Source organism: Ooceraea biroi, chromosome 4 (genome assembly GCF_003672135.1).
Source record: "Ooceraea biroi isolate clonal line C1 chromosome 4, Obir_v5.4, whole genome shotgun sequence".
Taxonomy (NCBI): Eukaryota; Metazoa; Arthropoda; class Insecta; order Hymenoptera; family Formicidae; genus Ooceraea; species Ooceraea biroi.
This window is the reverse complement of record NC_039509.1, coordinates 1,135,233-1,155,250: the sequence shown is the minus strand read 5'-3', so window position 1 is coordinate 1,155,250 and position 20,018 is coordinate 1,135,233. Positions and strand designations below refer to the sequence as shown.

The 20,018-nt window shown below is 31.6% G+C and overlaps 3 protein-coding genes across 4 annotated transcripts; 1 reads left to right on the top strand and 2 right to left on the bottom strand.

Annotated features, from left to right (window-relative positions):
• Positions 1-151: 151 nt before the first annotated feature.
• Positions 152-17,626, bottom strand: LOC105283655. The gene is made up of 29 exons (XM_026968860.1): positions 16,413-17,626; positions 15,797-16,249; positions 15,407-15,578; positions 15,156-15,324; positions 14,798-14,879; positions 14,179-14,552; positions 13,468-13,742; positions 12,995-13,185; positions 12,412-12,702; positions 12,221-12,302; positions 11,858-12,016; positions 11,163-11,572; positions 10,624-11,019; positions 10,188-10,371; positions 8,900-9,320; positions 8,429-8,703; positions 8,111-8,301; positions 7,529-7,616; positions 4,804-5,306; positions 4,205-4,651; positions 3,613-3,784; positions 3,296-3,431; positions 2,924-3,005; positions 2,461-2,828; positions 1,787-2,061; positions 1,437-1,624; positions 962-1,249; positions 782-869; positions 152-635 (listed from the first exon to the last, which is right to left on the bottom strand). The coding sequence occupies exons 1-29, from the start codon at positions 16,880-16,882 to the stop codon at positions 507-509; spliced, it is 7,359 nt and encodes a 2,452-aa protein (XP_026824661.1). The 5' UTR covers positions 16,883-17,626; the 3' UTR covers positions 152-506.
• LOC105283656 (aminopeptidase N-like) lies at positions 6,715-10,616 on the bottom strand. Of its 2 annotated transcripts, XM_026969425.1 has the most exons (9): positions 10,188-10,616; positions 9,809-9,965; positions 9,488-9,575; positions 8,900-9,279; positions 8,429-8,703; positions 8,111-8,301; positions 7,708-7,998; positions 7,529-7,616; positions 6,715-7,324 (listed from the first exon to the last, which is right to left on the bottom strand). In XM_026969425.1, the coding sequence occupies exons 2-9, from the start codon at positions 9,945-9,947 to the stop codon at positions 7,190-7,192; spliced, it is 1,587 nt and encodes a 528-aa protein (XP_026825226.1). In that variant the 5' UTR covers positions 9,948-9,965; positions 10,188-10,616; the 3' UTR covers positions 6,715-7,189. The 2 variants fall into 2 exon arrangements, with proteins under 2 accessions (XP_026825226.1, XP_026825227.1); XM_026969426.1 differs by lacking the exon at positions 9,809-9,965.
• A 143-nt stretch (positions 17,627-17,769) lies between the features above and the next one.
• Positions 17,770-19,787, top strand: LOC105283634 (transmembrane emp24 domain-containing protein 7). The gene is made up of 3 exons (XM_011346556.3): positions 17,770-18,070; positions 18,552-18,797; positions 18,887-19,787. The coding sequence occupies exons 1-3, from the start codon at positions 17,915-17,917 to the stop codon at positions 19,112-19,114; spliced, it is 630 nt and encodes a 209-aa protein (XP_011344858.1). The 5' UTR covers positions 17,770-17,914; the 3' UTR covers positions 19,115-19,787.
• Positions 19,788-20,018: the final 231 nt, after the last annotated feature.

Below are 20,018 nucleotides of genomic sequence, written 5' to 3'. Positions count from 1 at the left end.
ATACTGATTCTATACTGATAGATTATATCAGTCGTCAAATTTGTCTGTTAGCCTGCAAGCTTTACGAAGGTATTGTACATGTAGAATTTATGAGATGAAATCGCATTTAGCAGATAGATTTCATGTTAGAAGTAATATGAGAAGACTTGGATAGATGGTATTATAAAATTTATTACAAGCGCGAAAATGTCTTACATATTTAATATGATTTAACGATTTACCATTGTTATGATTGCATGATACATAATAAGTATATACTAAGATAATAGAATTCAAAAATAACAGCAACAGATTTAAAATGATGTACAATTATAAACAAGCAACAGAAATACATAATTAAACAATAAATAATTAAAATTAGATAGTAAAAATAAAATATAATAAATAATAAATCTGATTTAACTAAAACAAGTAAATAATAATAATATATCGAATTACTTGTAACGTAGTTATACACATGCAAGTATTGCAGTTTTTATTTTTCAATGATCAAACTAGTTCTTAACTCAAATGTGTCCTTTGGATAACACTAAAAACGTTGTTCTGTAATGTTTGACATAATTCTGGCGTACTTTTATTGCATGTTGAATAGTCGCAGAAATTGCATTTATATTATTTTTCACAAATTCCTTTACCTAAAACAGATTTTAACATTGTCCCAATAATGAGTAACGTAAAATTTCAGGTTTAATACAATTATAAGACGAATTATTATATTGCTATATAACTATATATAAATTAAAAAGATATTAATATAAAAAAAAGAATCAGTATTACATACCTTCGAAAACTGAAACTCGAGGTACGAACGATTAATGATAACAGTTAAAACTTTTATCATATCGTGAGGAGTAAACGTGCAGTAAAGTCTGTAACAATAAAATAACGATTACATTATTAGGAGATATTAATAGTTTTATATTTTTCAGTAATGCATATCAATGAAGAAAAATGAGATTACATGTGATCTTTAAGATTTGCTAAAGTAGTGTCTAAACCATTTTGTTCATATGTTGCAACAACGTAATATAGAATATTGATACATTCTTCTCGCGTTGTTAGGTTGTTTGATAGTTGCATATTGTACTGAAAATTGGAGCTTGTAACACCTCCTGAACAGGAAAGTATGCGCAACACGTTATCAACTGATTTCAGTGATTGTGCGTGTATATTAAAAAATTTGAGCCAAGTAATTCTGCTCGCTGTTTTTAATCCATTGCAGTATATCCATTCCTTCCAACCTGGTATACTACAATATATAAAAATAATAAAAATAAGATTATAATATTGTAGAAATTTAATTTTATTTGCTTATTTGCATGCTTATTTAATTTGTATTGTCCAAATCTTGATCACATAATTCATAAAATATCGTGCCCATAAATAGTTAGCCAAGAAAAGTGTGATTCCAAAAAGACTAAATATAATATACTTACATGGAGTTGGAATCTGTGAGATATTCTACCAATTTAATGTTAGCTATTTTCTTGCAATCGAAGTCATCAAGAATACATGCCCACTTTGCAAGTTCTTGCCGTAAAAATATAGTATATATATCATCGGAATCAGATTCTTCGTATGTTATTCTTTCAAGAACGCTATTTATAATCGCCAACATGTGATTCTAATAATCATTGAATATTACACAATAAATACATAAATTTTACATAAATACTATATAGATTTAAACCTTTATTTATAAAAAGTATGTTCATAGTATGCAGTTACTTATATTTGATATCTGAAAATACGATATCATTCATTTATGAGACTTTTGACTATTTACCTGTAGAGAAGCACTTTCTGGAAACGATAAGTAAGGCGAGATGTATTCAAAAATTTTTAACATAGGATACCATGCTTTGAAATTCAGCTCTTGTGATAAATACTTCGTGATGAAGAAGAACATATCACAATCGAGTTCCTCTGTCATCATAAAATAATACGCGTCGTCGATTATTTGAGCACGATTAAGAACATGTATATTCTCATATTTTTTAGAGTTTAGATACTTCGCAAGTAGTTGCCAATTCCATTGTTCGTATTTGACACGATAATATCCTATTACAAAATAAATTTATTTATTCAATGTCTTTTAGTTATGGATTTGTTGAAGAGTGTATTAAATTTCATCACAATTTAAATTATAAGAAATAAATGTCAATTGCGCAAAATATTATTAATAAACTGTTATATTTTAATTTGTGGATGTTTCAGAAAATGTATAACTTGTAACAAATTTTGTAATTTTAAGTAAATAAATGTTAATTAAAGTTGTAAACGTCATCAAAATATTACGATTATATGTATGTACTTATCTATGCAAAATGTAAGATATATTTTCCGATTAACATGAAGAAGAAATATAAACAGATATAATTTGAATTATAATGTGAATCTGTAAAGTTATGTAAAATTAAGAATAAAGAGAATAATGGAATATTAATCAATTTTACTTACCAGTTTGTTGTAGATTGACTATAATCCAATTGTTTTTACGAATTGGTTCTAATGGAATGCATGATTTTTCTGGTGTTAACCAGGCATAAGGTACAGTATTATGAAAATCAAATTTATTTTGTATGGTAAAGGTGATAGGTATCCACCAACTTCTTTGTAGGGAAAAACTTTTTGACTTGACATAGTACAGACAGATATTAATTTCAGCATTATTATTTCGTTCTACTGTAACTATGGGATAATTTTGTTGTTTTGTCCACGAATCCATCACAGTCTTTAATATAATATTAGTATTTTCATATTCGGAATCCTGTAGTGCAATTTGCATTTGACTCCACAAGTGATCGGGCGTGGCAACACGCAAGTAACTGAAAATTTAAAGTTGGAATATGTCTTTGATAACTAAAGCACTACAAGCACTAATGTGTAACTGTGTATGTAATTGTATTATCGTGTTACTTACTATTCACTTAAATATCTTATGATACCGACTCTAAATACGTCATAAGTAACTATGTTTTCCAACATGTACAGTATAACGGGTGCTGCAATGATTCACATTATAAATGATTTAATAGGTATGCTTATTTAATGTATATAATTATTGTAGCGGTTATAAGTTAATATGAATATAATGCACAGATAGACACAGTTAGTTTTTTTTATAAGAAGCAGAATTAATATTAACTTTTACATATGCTTTCTCTCTTTTGTAAGAAATAAATATTGAAATAAATGGCATCTTAGAAGTTGTCCTAAACTTGTTCATTTTTTCATCATTTTGTACATTTCGACATATAACAATGATGACATCATACTATTGATTCAGTATTACCTTTGACATAAAGAGGAAAGGGAGAAAAAAATACATTTTTAAGTGATGTACTTTCTAAAGCCATCATATTCCACTCGATATCCATATGAAGAGATTCATGTCGAGTTTGAACAATAAACAACTGTTTTGACATAATCTATAGACAAAAGTATTGACATGGTTAATTGAACATTAAATTATTATTTTATTAAACATAACAAAAAAAGTAAAAAATATTAGACAAGTATTTCTTTGTCTATCAAAATACCAATTACATTAGGCAACAAAGTGAATTTAAATATATGAGAACAGAGTTCAGTTAATTAATATAAAACAACCTTAGTTACGAAGTAAGTAGAAAATCCTTCATGTAACCATAATTGTGACCACCAAGATGGTTTGATCGCATAACTAAGCCATGCGTTTGCGAATGTACGTGCTATTAAGCGCTTTATCTCTATTTTGTGTGTTATAGGATCTATATCTTTATCATATATAACTGCGGCTTCTCTAAAAGACGACAAAATATTTATCTAAACCTTTTGCTAGAAAAAAAGTTCTATATATTCATTTATTAACTATATCACGTATATTGTGCAAATGTTATTTCGAAAGCATGTGCGTGAATAAATCAGCGGTTTTGCTTCTGATCGGCTTATACCTTTGTTATAATCAGGAGTATAGAAAAATTATATTCGATTATTAAGACTGTTCTGCATAATAATTGTATGATTGAACGAACTTACCAAGTGAAGTTCGATCCTAATTATGCCCTGGGTCTCGTCCAGATGGAATGACTGTGTAGTCGTGCAGGAGCACGATTCCATCCGGACGAGACCCTAAGGAGCATAATCCAATATAAAAATTACTCATAACATAAATTTTTTATATCTGAAAAATGGATTAATTTATTAAAATTGTGTAAGTTACCGGTAAACTATGAGTCCCCAATTTTCAATGCTTTCCTTTGGAATATTTGGTATTATGATAAAATCCGTCTTGAGATTATTCAAATTTGTGTACGAAGAATATATTCGTATTACAGATTTAATAATTCGACGCATGTATTTTAGCTGTTGCTTTACTACTCTTCTGTGCCGTAGGTCACCTACATCTGATATAATGTGGAAGGATATGTCTTTCGGAATAATTGCTATTGCTAAGTGATGAACGAACATTCCGTTAGTTGGTTGAAAGCATGTCAAACTGTTTTCGTTTCTCGCTACTATTCTTAAGATCCCCGTATTTGAGTAAACCGTGTAATTTCTATTAAACTGTACGCATATATTGAAAAAGGTTGCTATTCCAAACACGTCCCAACATGGGAAAACAAATCGGGCTCCAATCGGTGGAAAAGCTGTTGTCATGAACCAGTCACTAAATTTTAAAAGGAAGATAAAATTTAGATAAAAATAAATAATATAGAATTATACAGAATAATAAACAACGTATAACGATAGTGATTTATAAGATATTGGTACATGTGGAAGTAAAACATGAGAACTTAGTTTTAATCAACGCTTACTCACGTGCCATGATCTTCGTCTATGAAGCTTGAAACTTCAAATCTGCTTATTTCTTCTGGCAGAGAACTTTTAAATTTTAAATAAAGAGAATAGAACCCAGGTTCTAACATTTTTTCGAGCGACAGATCAATCGTATGTGCAATTTCATCGATACAAGAAATGTTCGATACAATGTTTCGCTCAGAATCAGCTTTATTTCCGAACAGTTGCAGACTTGCCTTTGTTATATTTCCAAAATAGTGGAAACGTAAGAAGTTTATGGGAATATAAATACGAAATGAAATAATAGATTGACCCTTGATGCTAAGTCCATCTGGCGTTCTATTTAGCGTTAAATTCATGTTATAAACTTGTGGTTCTGCATTTCTAGGTAAAGTATCTTCAACAAGTTCGAGTACTTCATAATCCGAATATTTCACGAAAGGATTTTCCTCTGCGGCAATGAATATGACATTGCTGCTTAATAACAGGGCAAAGAGAATCTTGCCTATTATTGTTTCACACGTCTGTAAATAATATTCTTCTGTGTTACGTCTTTCTTACAAATAAGGCATTTACAATTAAAGTAGAGTTTTCTTTCTGCCTTTCGCATTTTCTCTATTTTAGTTTTATAAATAGGTTATATATACTTAATAATATTATAAATATTATAGTAAGATTTTATATTTTGCACGTTCTAACAGTTAACGACATGTCATGCTAAGAAATCTAACTATTTCTTTCTCGTAAGGTGATAATATTATATAATGGAACAACTAAATGAGTGAATAATGCATAAAATGTTCACTTAATTTAATAGAGAAGTTTTAATTTTAAGCTTTGATACAATATCGTGATGTGTGTCACGAAACACGTCTTTGTATTAATTGAAATGTATAAGGTATAAAAATATGTTGTTCTACTAAAAAGGGTTATACAGTTGTTTTAAAAAGAAAGATATTACATTTCGAGTATAAGATTGTATTCCTTAAAATCACTTAAATTGTATTTTATAAATATTTTTATTTCTTCAAAAATATATTTTAGTGTATTCTATTATATATATATATATATATATTTTTTATTACTTACTTGCATACTGGATATATATGGTTAGGACACTGCAGGTTGTGTTATTAGTACAATTATTATTATATATAGCGCATTATTAGTGGAAACTCTTAACAGCAGAAGACTATAATATTATATCGCACTCTCTCTACCTCGACAGACTTATGAAAACTGAAGAAATATGAGTATCGAACATTGTACTATAATAGGAAGGCAGTTATGTTATGTAAACAGGTTCTATTGTCAAACAAACGTATTTTGCTCGTCAGATAAAAGTAAATAGAAACGTTACGTATCTCATCGCAATTTAGATTATAATTTATAAGTATTTATTAAGGCGTCCAGGAATGAAGATGCCAACGCTCGTGAAATAATATAGCGGTTTGAGTTAAATAAAAATGTCCTGTATCATTTTCTAAACAACTACGCAAAATTTTAAGATATTAAAAAAGATTGCTGTAGAGATAAGAGTGTGTTGAAGCGTAGTATTCTAGGCACAATACTGATCTATTCGAAAATGTTAAAAAAGGATGTTAACAATGCATTGTTCTTACCTCCTTGTCGCATCGCAAAAATTTTACGTGATGTATGGAAACTGACTTTCTTACTTATCTCAATTCGCTCTATCAATAAATATTACGAGCGTTGGTACTTTCATTACCGAACATCTTCTATTTAGCAAAGATATTAGAATATTCGATACAAAAGACTTTTCATCTTCCATACTCTTTCATTGATGTAGATTTAGTTAACGATATTACGTAGAGAAATCTTGTCTTTTCTTGTAATTCGAGCAGGAAGTAAGTTAAAAAATAAAGGATATTCGGAACGGTTTTAAAAGCTAAATAGTAAATGAGAATATAAGGTTTTACAAATTTATAGTAGAATTATTTAGTAGAATTCAATAGAATGTTGCTAGCTAATAACTTTAATATTGAATATTATAAGTTCAACATTTTTGATTTTCATAATGTTTAAAAATTATTATAATGCATTAAGTAACGCTTAATAAAGTTTATTATAAAACAAAGATTGGAGAAATAATTTACGTAATATTACGATCGTGCAATAGTTTATCTTGCTATTATATAAAACATTATGTAATAACATAATAAAAACATGTAACAGAAATGTAACAGAATTTAAATAAAACTATTTTATAGGTACATGTAAAACAACTTTAAAATTAATGAAAACAAGAATAAGAAACGATATAACTATAACAAAATTCATAACAAATAATTAAAAATTAATATTAATATAAAAAGTTATTCGTAATGCAGTTGTATGCACATAAATATGGCAGATTAATTTTCCATTGACTGAATTAATTTTTAATTCAAATCCAGTTCTTAATAATCTTCAAAAACGTCATCTTGTGAATCTTGATATAATATTCACGTGTAAGTATTGTGTGCTTTATATGTGCAATATGTCGCTTTGCATTTACATTGCAGTTCACAAAATTCAGTACCTAAAACAAATTATTTTAACATTTCTTGAATAATTTATAATTTCTTGCAACGTAAGCTTTTCTTATGAAATAATTTTCAATTTTAATACAAATATGATAGATTACCGCATTGTTATATAATATATAATAATTTACAATAATATACAAACAATTTTAATAATGGAAATTGTATAATGTAAAATAGAATCCAGGAAAGAAACGTACCTTCAAAAGTTGATACTCGAAGTATAAATGATTGATGATAACAGTTATGACTTTAATTATATCGTCAGACGTATTTTTGCAATAAACTCTGTAAAAATAAAACGACGATTTCATTATAATGAGATATTAAAGTTTCATGTTTTTAAATAATGTATATTAATGAAGAAAAATGCCATTACATGTGATTCCCAAGATTTGCTAAGGTACTGTCCAAATCTTTTTCATTCATCGTAATAACGAAATAAAAAAGATTAATACATTCATGTAGTCGGAATGACTTTGTTACATGTTTTAATGCTTTTGTATTTAATTGTAAATTGGGATTTGCAAAGCCTCCTGAACATGAAATTATATGTAACATTCTATTATTAGACAATTTCGTGTATGCGTTCCAAAATTTCAGCCAAGTAATTTTGCTCGCTATGTTTAGTCCATTGCAGTATGTCCATTCCTTCCAACCAGATAATAATCTGTAATATATGGAAAATAACAGAAATAAGATTAGTTCCTGATTAAATAATTCATAGAATATCATATCAAGAAGAAAGTAGATTATAAAAAAAGATTGAATATAACACTCACTTGTTCTGCACAGGATCTTCGAGATGTTGTGTTAATCTAGTGTTAGCTAATTGTTTATAATAAGGATCATCAAGAATACATGCCCATTTTGCAAGTTCTTGCCTTAAACATATGGTAAAATAGTCTTCATCCTCAAGTTCTTCATATTTTATGTTCGCAAGAATCTTGTTTAGAATCTTCAACATGTGATCCTAAATATTTTCAATATTACATAGATTTTATGTAAATTTAGCTGTTATTTATGAAGAGAGTGTAATGACTCTTATGAAATACTGATATATTTAGTCACATTATTTGTATCGATTTTTGATTGCTTACCTTTAAAGGTGTACTTTCTTCAAGTGGTAAGAAAGGCGATAGATATTCAAGAATTTTCAACATAGGATACCATGCTACATAATCCATCTCTTGTGATAAGTAATTCGTGAGATTTAAGAATATGTCATAATCAAGTTGCTGTATCGTCATAAGGTGATATGCATTATCAATGATTTGAGCACGATTAAGGACATCTATTTTCCAATAATCCTCATGATTTAGATAATCGATGATTAATCGCCAATTTGTGGGATCGTAATTGACGCGATAGTATCCTGCATAATATATAGCCAAGTAAGAATTTATTACGTTTGTGAATGTGTATGTGCGATCTTATCAAGAAATATTTTCTAGCATTTGTATTCTTTATGTTTTTTTAATAATATATCGAAAATTAAGTAAGATATATAATACTTTAATTATTAAGATAAGTATAAAAACATTATTATAAATTTGGCGTTCAATATTCACCAGCTTGTTGTAAATTGGCTATAATCCATTCATTCTTTTGTACAGTTTCCTCAATGATTAAATTTTGAACACCTGGTTGTAGCCATAGTTTCGGCAAAATATCAGTAAACTCAAGTTCTGTTTGCGTGGTATAAGTTACGGGTATCCACCATTGATTTCTGTCTAGTATGTTGTGGTTTTCTTGCAACATCATCACCATGTTATTATGATAATTTCGTATCACTTTTAGTACAGGATAATGCATCTCTTTTATCCAGGTATGCATTAGTTTTTTTAAGTTGGGGATGTTATATGTAGGATTAGTGTGATCACGAAGTTTACTAGAATTATCTTTATCTATAATTGCCCATAAATCGTTGGCTGTCACTGTCTGAAGCTGACTAAAATCGTAAAATTTATTATCATTGATGGTTTGAATATACTTAATTAATATATATAATTGTAGTATTAGTAAATATTTTATTACGATTCATATTGTCTTTTTATGCGGTTTTCGCAAAAACTAAAAAAGCCTTTTTAATTGTGTAATACTTTGTAGTATTATATCTTATATAATGCATAGTTATTTTATTATAATATTTTACTTACTGCACTTTAAAGTATTCCCGGATTATTTTTATAAATTGATATATATCTTTGCTACTAATGTATTGCAACATGCGTATTATGGCAGGCGCTGCAAAAATTTTAATATTTGGGTTACTAAATGTCAATGTTTAGTTAAGACAAAATTATTATGTACATTTGGGAATGTCAATGAATTTATAAAGAGATACTTATTTTAAAAATAAAACGTATTTTTAGAATTAATAATAATCATTTACAAGTAATATTGTTCATTCTCTTTTAAAAATTAATGTTTGGAAATTTATTAATTTTATAATGATAATTTTATATGTTTAATTTTACCTTTGACGTAAATAGGAAAAGACATAAAAGATTTAACTTCATATTCCTGTTTAGTGTGTATTGCAAGATGTTGCATACAGCCATTAGTATCTAAATGGAGAGATTCATGCTGAATCAACATTGCAAATAATTTGTTCATCTTCCCTTTTGGAGAAAACTACAAATAAAATCCCTTTGATGAATAAACAATATTACATGATAAGAGACATTCTCATTGGCAATACACGTGTTATTGCTACTGCTGACAATAGTAAAAGAGAAAATTTTGCAGACAGTTTGTTTAGAAAATTCATATATCAACATATGTTAGAGTCAGAACATCAATAAACTAAATAATTAATTTCTTGCCTTAAACAAATTTAGTATTAAATATATTAACCTCAGTGATGGCTTGAATTGCGAAGAATCCTGCTAGACCATCATTCACCCATAAATGAGACCACGAAGATGGACTGATCACATCACCGAACCACTGACGTGCCACTGCACGTGCTATTAAAGGAATTAACTGTATTTTACGCCCAACAGTATGAAATTCTTTATCATAGATAATAGCTGCTTCACTAAATAACAAAAAATTTAATTAACATCTCTTTAAAAAATAATTTAATAGTTATTTTTGTGATTTATATTATATAATTAAATAGAACGCGAACTTATATTAAATCGACTTATGTTAACTACGGTAAAACTATGCGTTAAATATATGCGGATCTTTAATAACATAATAGTTGTGTTCCAAGTATATTACTTATAAATAATGAGTCCGAAAGTTCCAATAACGTCCTCTTGAATACCCCTGACTATGACGTGATCAATTTTTGGAATATGTTTCTGTTAAATATTCGAAATATGTGTTTACTCTATTAGCAACATCATTTATGTATTCTGCATATGGTACTAAATGCGATTTACACCATATATTCTTTCTTTCAATGTTATTTCGACGATAATCAGACTTGTGCACTATAACCATCACGAGAGAATTGACAGAAATTGGAGGAGTTGGCAAAAAGTGTGATACGACTACGTGATGATCATGTGAATCTTTATGTGACTCCACAATTCTTTGTCTACGCATATTCGATAAAACCGTATACGTTCGATGGTGATGGAAAGAAATGGTGAACGTAGTCCTAAATGCTGGGTCGTTCCAACATGGAAATATATGTGAAGCACCGATCGGCTTGAAACGTGTTGCACTCAACCATCTATCAATTTCAAAAGCATTATTTTAGATAAAGATTGTGATTATAAAAATTTATCATGTGACAATTCTACACGTTGTTAATAATGAAGAGCATAAAATGTTATGTACTTAATAATAGTTTAAAACCTTTTAAGAATCACTTACACCATGTGTCCGTGTTTATCGTGGTACAATCTTTTGAAGAAACTTCCTTCGGTTTCGCTTACAACCTTTCTAAGTTTTGTAATGTGCAAAGTATAATTTCCAGGAGATAATACAGTTGTAAATTGTACAACTAAGAAACCATTGTAAAGAAGAGCGTATGAAAAAACATATTCGATTGATTTATTAGTCTCACAAATTAACGATATCCCATGTGTCGTTATTGTAACCTTATAATTCGACAAGTGCATTATTATCTTTTCTGTTTCACGGTGAATCATAATCTTAATTGTATAGTTGCCTATGATAGTAATAGTATCTTCAGAAGAATGATTCAGTATCTTCACTTCGATGTCATAGTGTAATGGTGTTACATCGTTGGACATCGTTTTTGGACTTTCGTATTTGGATACCTGCATGCAAGTATTTTTTTTACATGATGAAGATAAACACAATTAAAATACAACTTAATGTATTTTCATTATGCTTTAATGATGATATTGATATGAATATAGCAGACTAAATTAAAAATGCTGTGCTTTCTTTAAAGTAAGAAGGCAATGTACCTATAGCCTTTTTAAAGAAAAATAATAAATATTTTATTTTTGTACATATACGCCCATTATCCTAGTACTATTAATCCAGTTTAATTAACTGTAATATTTATATGTAGGTACGAATAGCTATGTTTTAATTACCTGCATGTCGATTTTATCCGAAAATGTCGGTTTAATATGGAACAGTTGTGAAATTGTTTTTACATGTTTATTAATAATGTTTTTGCGTACTTCTAGTATATGAAAAATATCTCGTTTTATATTATCTACATGAAATTTCGTTACTACATACATTGCTATCTAAAACAGTTATATTAACATTTTTACAATATATTCTTGTAACATATTTGGAAAATTCATTTTTTAGGCTACGTAGAATAAGAATAATAATAAATAATATGTCGATAATGATATAGAATTATTAAATATGTGAGATATAAAAATACATAAATTAATAATAAAGTGAGTAATAACACATTAGAAAATTGAGATTATGAAACGTACCTTACGAAGTTTACGCCCTGCATACACGTGATTAATAATGATATTTAAAGTTTTAGCCTTGTCCTTCTCAGTCTTATGAATGCTATTAAAAAGAGAATTACATGTTAATTTTAATTAAAAAATTAAATAAAAATTTTTATTCTTTTGCTTTTAATATCTGATGAAAACATTTATAAAGATAAATTTATTACTTGTAGCGCTCAAAATCTTTTAATATAATGCGCATGTAGTCGTGTGCATATCTTGCTATAGCTGAATAAAAAGCATTAATACGTTCATTATATTTCATTGTATAATCGTTCAATATGAATTTTAAAAACATATGAATATTATCGAATTTTGTATTGCAAGTAAGATATTTATATATGATTCTATGTGAATTTGTTGTCTGTATCAAATGTGTCCACATTTTCATTTGTGTTACTGAATCTTCTACAGGTAAACCGTTGCAGTATGTCCATTCTTTCAAACTCGGCGAAAGTCTATGAAAAATGCAAAATTTAAATTTATTATATTATATAAACTTAGCTTATTGCTCTGACTAGAGAGAAAGCAAAATTTATCGCGATTTTACCAAACATCGACAATAAGAATCGTCGTCGGATATATAATAGATTTTATCAAAAATTGGATTCAATCTAAAATTACAATGCCACGATATTGTCACAAGATTGTTGATTTCTTTAGTATGTTTTTGCTACCGGTAAATTTTATTAAATAGTTTATCAAATATTTTGCATGCAAGATAAAAAATATATAAAAGATGATTATTACTTATGCTTTTCGGGATTCTCGAGATGCAATTGCAATTTAATATGTGCTGCTCTTTTACAGTATGCGTTATCTAACACACATGCCCATTTTGAAGCCTCGTGTCTTAAAATGTTAATAGAATTGCTACCGTAAGGATGTTCAAGAAGTTTAATCTTTAAAAAGAGACTGTCCAAGATTGTTCTCATGTGTGTCTATATAAAATCATTAATGTATATATATAGTATATCTTTACTACATATTTTTTTATCTGATTAGCAATATTACCTCACACAATATTTTTTATTCTTATTTGCGACGTACAACATTAAAAATATACAGCTATATAGAACATTTTTACTCTTTATTTTTTATCACTAATTCATCTGCAGTAATAAACTGCAGTATGTTGTTAACTACACTTACATATGTACTTTATTTTCTTTGCTATCATATGTACTGACATGATAATTTTAGTAATATAATTGATTATTTACCTTGAAACGATGATTTTCTGAAAATGGTAAGAATTTCGACAAATATTCAAAAATCTTGAACATTGGGTACCATGCTGTATAATCTGTCTCCTGTGATAAATAACTCGTGAGTTTTATGAAAATATGATAATCAAGCTGATGCGTCATCATAAAGTAGTATGCGTCATCAATGAGTTTAGCACGATTGAGGACATGTATGAATATGTATTTTTCAGAATTTAGATAATTTGCAATTAAATTCCAATTCCATCTTTCATATTTGACGCGATAATAACCTGTTACGCAAGACATAAATTTAATCAATTACATCTTTTGGGGTGGATTGATTAAAGATTGCACTAATATTTGTCACGGAATATTAAAAAAATATATATTTAAGACTATTAATTTTCGGTTATTAATGACTCTTAAGTTTTGATTTGACAAAACTCTTTATGAATTTTCAATGATATGAGTAAATAATGTAAAAATAACTCTTAATTGGAGTCATAAGCGGTAGATTCTTTTTCTACAGTCGCAACAATATGATATTTCATGTATCATTGTATTTAACATTACAATTTGTCATTAGCTTTATATAAAGTATTTAATATATCTTCTAATTAATGAATAACAAATATATGTAAATATGCAGTATAACGTGTACAATTGTACAGTTAGCCAGACAAGGGAATAAAGTATTTAACAAAGTATTAAATAGACTATGCTTACCTGTTTGTTGTATATTAACTACAATCCAATCGCTTTTCCGAATTGGATTTAATGTTATACTTGATCGTCTTGGATGTAGCCAAGCAAGAGGTTTAGTATTATTAAAATTATAATCTTTTAGTATGGTAAAAGTGATAGGTATCCACCATTTCTGAAAGGTGAAGGTTGTACTATCTAGTCTATCAGGTTCTCTCGATATAACAATCTCATGATCATGATTTCGTTTTACGTTTACGATGGGATAATGTTTTTGCCTTATCCAGGTACGCATCACATGTTTTAATTTGAAATGAGGATGTAGCTGGATGTGTTCACCGTTTAGCACAAGTTGCATTGCATCCCATAAGTTGTCGGATGTGGCATGTGTAGACATACTGAGAATATAAAATTGCAAAATTGATATCTTTAACAATTAACAAACAACAGCACAGTGCTCCAAAAAATAAAAATTTCTCATTTATTTTTCTAGACTATCAATACGCGCATATATGTACGTGTGTGTAAAATTCAAACAAAATCAAAAGATATGTTACTTCTTTTATCATGTTTCATCGCAAATGTAACTCTAGTATGTTTTGTATTTTATATTCATTGCGTGTTATATTCGTATATTACTCACTGTATCACAAAATATGACGCAAGACCTTCGCGAAACACGTGAGGATTAATCATATGCTCCAACATGTAGAATATAGCAGGTGCTGCAATAATTTACATTATGAGAGATGTAATACTGCATGTTTATTTAATATAAAATTATTACGGCAATCATAAGACAACGAGAAGATAATGCACAGATAGACAGCGATATTTTATGCGAAGAAAAGTGTCTTAATATACTATAATAAATTTTTCATTCATTTTGGAAGAAATATGTATCAGAGAATAGAATTTTAAAGTTAGTTTTAAACTTTTTAGTGCTTTTTTTTATTTAGATATGCAAAGATAATGATAGTATGATATTTATTGAATATTACCTTTGAGAGAAATAGTAAAAGAAAAACGTAATGTATCTTCAAGCGACATGTAGTTTTCTAAAGGTATCATTTCAAAGTTATCATTTATCTCTCCATCATTGGTATCCAAATAAAGAGACTCATGTAGAGTTTGAACTAGGAATAATTCTAACATATCATCTTTTAGAACCTAGAGACAAAAGTACTGGTATGATAAACTGAACATTGAATTAGAAAAAATAGTTTGCTTAGTTATGTAAAGTAACGTAAACCTTGGTTTGGAAGAAAGCAGCGAGTGCCTCATTTAACCAAAAATGTTTCCATCTAAATGGACTGACCATGCTGTGAAACCATAAGTTCGCTATTGTACGTGTTATTAAGCGCGTTATCTCCATTTGTTGCGCTATGGGATCTAAGTCTTTATCGTAGCTAATAGCACCTTCCCTAAAAGATAATAGCTTACGTGGTTATTTGTGCAAAATCAAATCAATCCGCTCCATCTCTCTACACGAGAAGTGGTATCTTTATTACCGTGCACTCTGTACGTGTTATAACGATGTGTATAATAACGATGTATTGTTACGCGACAAGATTATGTTTTTTATAATTATAAAAAAGATATTGAATAAACACAGTAACTTTTTTGTGATTATATGCGCTACCTATAAATGAGGATTTTCCAGTTTCCAATGCTGTCTTTTCGGATGCCCGGGATTACCTTATAATCCAAATTTAATTGTTTTTGGGACATCGTGTACTCAGATAAAGACTTCATTACAGATCTAGTAGTGTTGTAAGCAACCTGAAACAGTGGATTCATGTGTTCTCTACACCATATAACGCTCTTTATTTTTGGCACGTAGCGCAAGTCTAAGCATATCTCTGACGGATATAGTGTTATTTCCACGTGATAAATGTGTAGTTTGGAAGTTTCTAAGGAATGGAAAGAAGATAATTGATGCTTTGATTCATCCCAATCTTCTGCTTCAGGATCAGTCGTGTCATCTGTTTGATATCTTGCTTTTACAGCAAAAGCGGCTTCTATTGCCGGTTCGTCCCAACACGGAAATACATATCGGGCTCCATATGGTTGAAAGACTGTATAAATGAACCATCTATCGAATTGTAAGGACAATTTTAAATAAAAAAAATGTTCAGTACAGTATTGTAAGCATAGAATAATTGATTAACGGAATATAATATATAAATAAATAACGACTGCAACTTGTGCCTGAAAAAAACATACGATTTATACTTAGTAAATTAATATTTACTCACGATTCTGTTGTGTTTGTGAAATATGGAATTTTAAAGAGGCTTTTCAGCGATTTACTAATGTATTGTATAACCAGCTTGTACCGCCCAGGCGAAATCACATTTTCAAAATGGAGATCAACTGTTTCCGTTTCTTTAATATAAGATTTAGACGGTACGGAGACCGGAGTACCAATTTCACTGATTATCATTACATTTCTTATATATCCAACATAATGCAGAGATATAACTTTTGTTTCATTATAAACTTCAATTTTAATAGTGGAGTCGCCACGGACAATAAGGTTCTCATTATGCAAGCTTACAATTAAATCGATTTCGTAGAAAAGTGGCACTACGTCATTTGGTAAATGGTAAGTAAATCTGTTGTACGGCGCGTGTCCCGATTCTGATTCAAGTTGCGATTTTGAAGAAAGTCCTACGATGAATGTTAAACTGCTACTTAACAACAGTACAACAAGATATTTGCTCATCTTTCTTCTCTTTCTCTATTCCGCACACATTACGTTCTTCATGTAACTCGAATTAAATGCTATATCGTAATAGTTTAGCGAACTAGCTCAAACTGAAGAGAAATGAGTATCTAGCATTGTATTATAGTAAGAAGACAGTATTATGTAAACAGCTTTTTATGATATTTCACTGGCTAATTCAAATTCGAACACATTATACAAGGTGTGTCGAAAATCATGACACAATCGTAAAGGAGATAACTTCTTGTACAAAAGTAAATCGAAAATGATCGAGAATAAAATCAACAATCATTTTTTACAGAAATATGTTTCATATAATGATAACCGACAGAGCAATGGATCTTAAACCAAATAAAGAAAAAGTCAATTTTTTGAAGGATTACATCGTATGATTTAATCTAAGCAGACTTTAATAGAATCTTAACAAGTAATTAATCTTATTAAGATTAGAAATAATGTAACAGACTTTCTGATTTTTTTTAATGTATAGGAAAGAATAATAGTTTAACATAAGATAATATCATTTAACAATTGTTTTACATCATAAATGATATAACATGTAACATATATGTTACATCTATTATGCAACTGTAAATAACAAAAGTGATAATAATAAAAATATTAAACGGAATATCAAGCAGCAGAAGTGTGCGCAGAAATAAGTGCAAAACATTCCTCATGGTCACAAGGATCAACGCGCGCTCTTCGAATTTACCCGGCACGGCGTGAACATAGCCGCTTCCGCAGCTGCGCGGCGCGCATTTATCTCGCGCGGCCGATATCCGGCCACGTTAAAATAGATCGTTTCATGGGTAGAGAGGGGGCTGGTGCGGGGGGGAGCAGGGGGATGTTCTACCGGACGGGAGTCGAAAATCGCGGAAGGCCGCCGCGGCTGTGTGGTGAGAAGCGCGCTCTGGTCCAAAGTTACTCGTGGCTTTTTCATCGCTTAGGCCCTTAGGGGAACGTAAATGCGCGCGGATCAGTGACGCGACAGCCGCGGAAGCGTCGTCGACGAACTGACAACCGGAGAGGATGGACCGCCGGTCGGCCTGGCTGCTGCTAGTCTCGCTTCTCGGCACGCTCCTGGTCGCGGGCGGCGTCGAGCTAACCTTTGAACTGGCCGACAATGCCAAGGAGTGCTTCTACCAAGAGATCGAGAAGAACGTCTCGTCCACGTTGGAATTTCAGGTACGCGTGTCACTGCCAGTGTCAGGTACTGCCTTCCCGCATACCGTACGCCGGTCTCGTGGCCGACAACTGCATCGTAATCGCGGCGCAATACGCGGCACAGTCCGCCTGCGTGGCCTCGAGCCGAGCGTGCAAACGTATAACGCTCGGAGTAATCAGTAGCGAAGTATAACGAGTAGCGTCTCATTCACGCGACGAGCGTAATGGGATTTTATGTGCACGCACTCGCGCGCGGTTTCAATGTAGAACCTTGAACAGAAGCCTCCTTAGTATTCCTGTTCATGTTGAGTTTGGAAGAGAAGAAGAGAGGTGTAATTTGGAAATGTAAATGCTCCCAGCAAGTTAGAAACAACGGTTTTAACGTTGTATTGTGTTGCATGATGGAAAGCAGTGACGCTTTCGTAGCACGACTTCAGTAATTTGGATAATTAGGTGCTAAAAGCGCTCGATAAAGTTTCCTAAGCAACTTTGTGCTTTCCAGGTGGTTACTGGTGGCCAGTATGATGTAGATGTGACGTTAGAGGCGCCGAACAAGGAGATCATCTACAGCCAAGTGAAGACGCAGTTCGACTCGCATTCTTTCATACCGACCATGTCGGGCGTCTACAAGGCTTGCTTCAGCAACGAATTCTCCACGTACTCGCACAAGCTAGTATACATGGATTTCCAGGTCGGTGACGAGCTGCCGCTTCCTGGTCTCGGAGAGCACGTCACTGTCATGACTCAGGTATAAACTTATCTCGAATACGAATTCTCCCTGCGATGAACGTAGGAACAAGGCTGAACTACAACGCAACTGTCCTCTTCCTCTTACAGATGGAGTCCTCCGCGCAGGAAGTCCACAAGAAGCTAATCAGCATCCTGGATTACCAGACGCATCACCGTCTGCGCGAGGCGCAGGGGCGGAAGCGCGCGGAGGAGCTCAACGAGCGGGTGCTCTGGTGGTCGGTGATGGAGACGGCCTGCATCCTGATTATCGCCGTGGGACAGGTGTTCATCCTGAAGAACTTCTTCACCGATCGGAGCCCCTCTCAAAGTTATTAGTTTCTAGTGATCGCGAAGTAACCGAAATGACAAATGGGGAGGGGACGAGATGGAGGATAACTCACGCTCGCCGTCGCGGTAGGTCGCGTCGAAGTCCTCGCGACGTCTCGTCGTAATTGTCGTTTCCTCGATCACCGGTCAAAGTGCCATCGTCAAGGAACCACCCGCCGGTAATCAATGTTCTCGTGTAGCTCTCAGCGGCTCTCGGCCGAGGATCGTCTCTCTCGTGAGACGATTTCTCACTAAAGGCGAAGCTTCGCGATCAGGATCCAAAGAGCCGGGGGGTGGGAGGTAAGGGGGCAAGAGAGAGAGAGAGAGAGAGTGAGGCGCGAGGCGAGAACAGCGTCCTCGCGTCCACCGTGTGGACACACGTGTACCGTTTTCTTGGGTATTTAACTTGCGATACTTGCCGAGGCTGAAAGGGACGTTTTGAACAAACACGGGGTGACTGATACAACTCGGAACGCCGAAAGGAAAGGACAAGTGCAAAGCAATAGGATTCTGCCTTACACATCCCCGCGCCTACCGATGGACACTCACTCTCAAGTTGTACTTATACTGGCACACAGGGGCAGTATAATGGACACCGATGAAAACAAGAGACATGGACATCATGTTTTTTCTTACTGTGAATGTGTAACATAATAAATTAAAGGATACATGCGTGTACTTCTTACGCCCAATTTCGTTTGTCGCATCGCCGAGCGATCTGTTTTTCTCGTTTTTTTTTTGTTATGTTACGTTGCGTTACATACATATACCGAGCCTTCCGTTGCTATTATTTAATCTTAGGCGAACTGAGTTGAGGGAGTTTTAAAAAAAAGAATAAATGAGTTGGCAGTTTACTCGTCTCCTTCGACTCGTCATATCTTATAGCGATATCTCCCCCAGTTATTCGGAACGT

Coding starts and splice junctions, on each gene's coding strand:
- LOC105283656 (XM_026969425.1), bottom strand. CDS start 9,947: ATGAACAAATTATTTGCAATGTTGATTCAGCATGAATCTCTCCATTTA. Junction 9,280..9,487: donor CGGGAATACTTTAAAGTGCA/GTAAGTAAAATA, acceptor TTACGATTTTAG/TCAGCTTCAGACAGTGACAG. Junction 7,617..7,707: donor GCAAATCTTGGGAATCACAT/GTAATGGCATTT, acceptor TTATTTTTACAG/AGTTTATTGCAAAAATACGT.
- LOC105283655 (XM_026968860.1), bottom strand. CDS start 16,882: ATGAGCAAATATCTTGTTGTACTGTTGTTAAGTAGCAGTTTAACATTC. Junction 2,829..2,923: donor ATAAGATATTTAAGTGAATA/GTAAGTAACACG, acceptor TTAAATTTTCAG/TTACTTGCGTGTTGCCACGC. Junction 1,250..1,436: donor CTCACAGATTCCAACTCCAT/GTAAGTATATTA, acceptor TATATATTGTAG/TATACCAGGTTGGAAGGAAT.
- LOC105283634 (XM_011346556.3), top strand. CDS start 17,915: ATGGACCGCCGGTCGGCCTGGCTGCTGCTAGTCTCGCTTCTCGGCACG. Junction 18,071..18,551: donor CGTCCACGTTGGAATTTCAG/GTACGCGTGTCA, acceptor TGTGCTTTCCAG/GTGGTTACTGGTGGCCAGTA. Junction 18,798..18,886: donor ACGTCACTGTCATGACTCAG/GTATAAACTTAT, acceptor TTCCTCTTACAG/ATGGAGTCCTCCGCGCAGGA.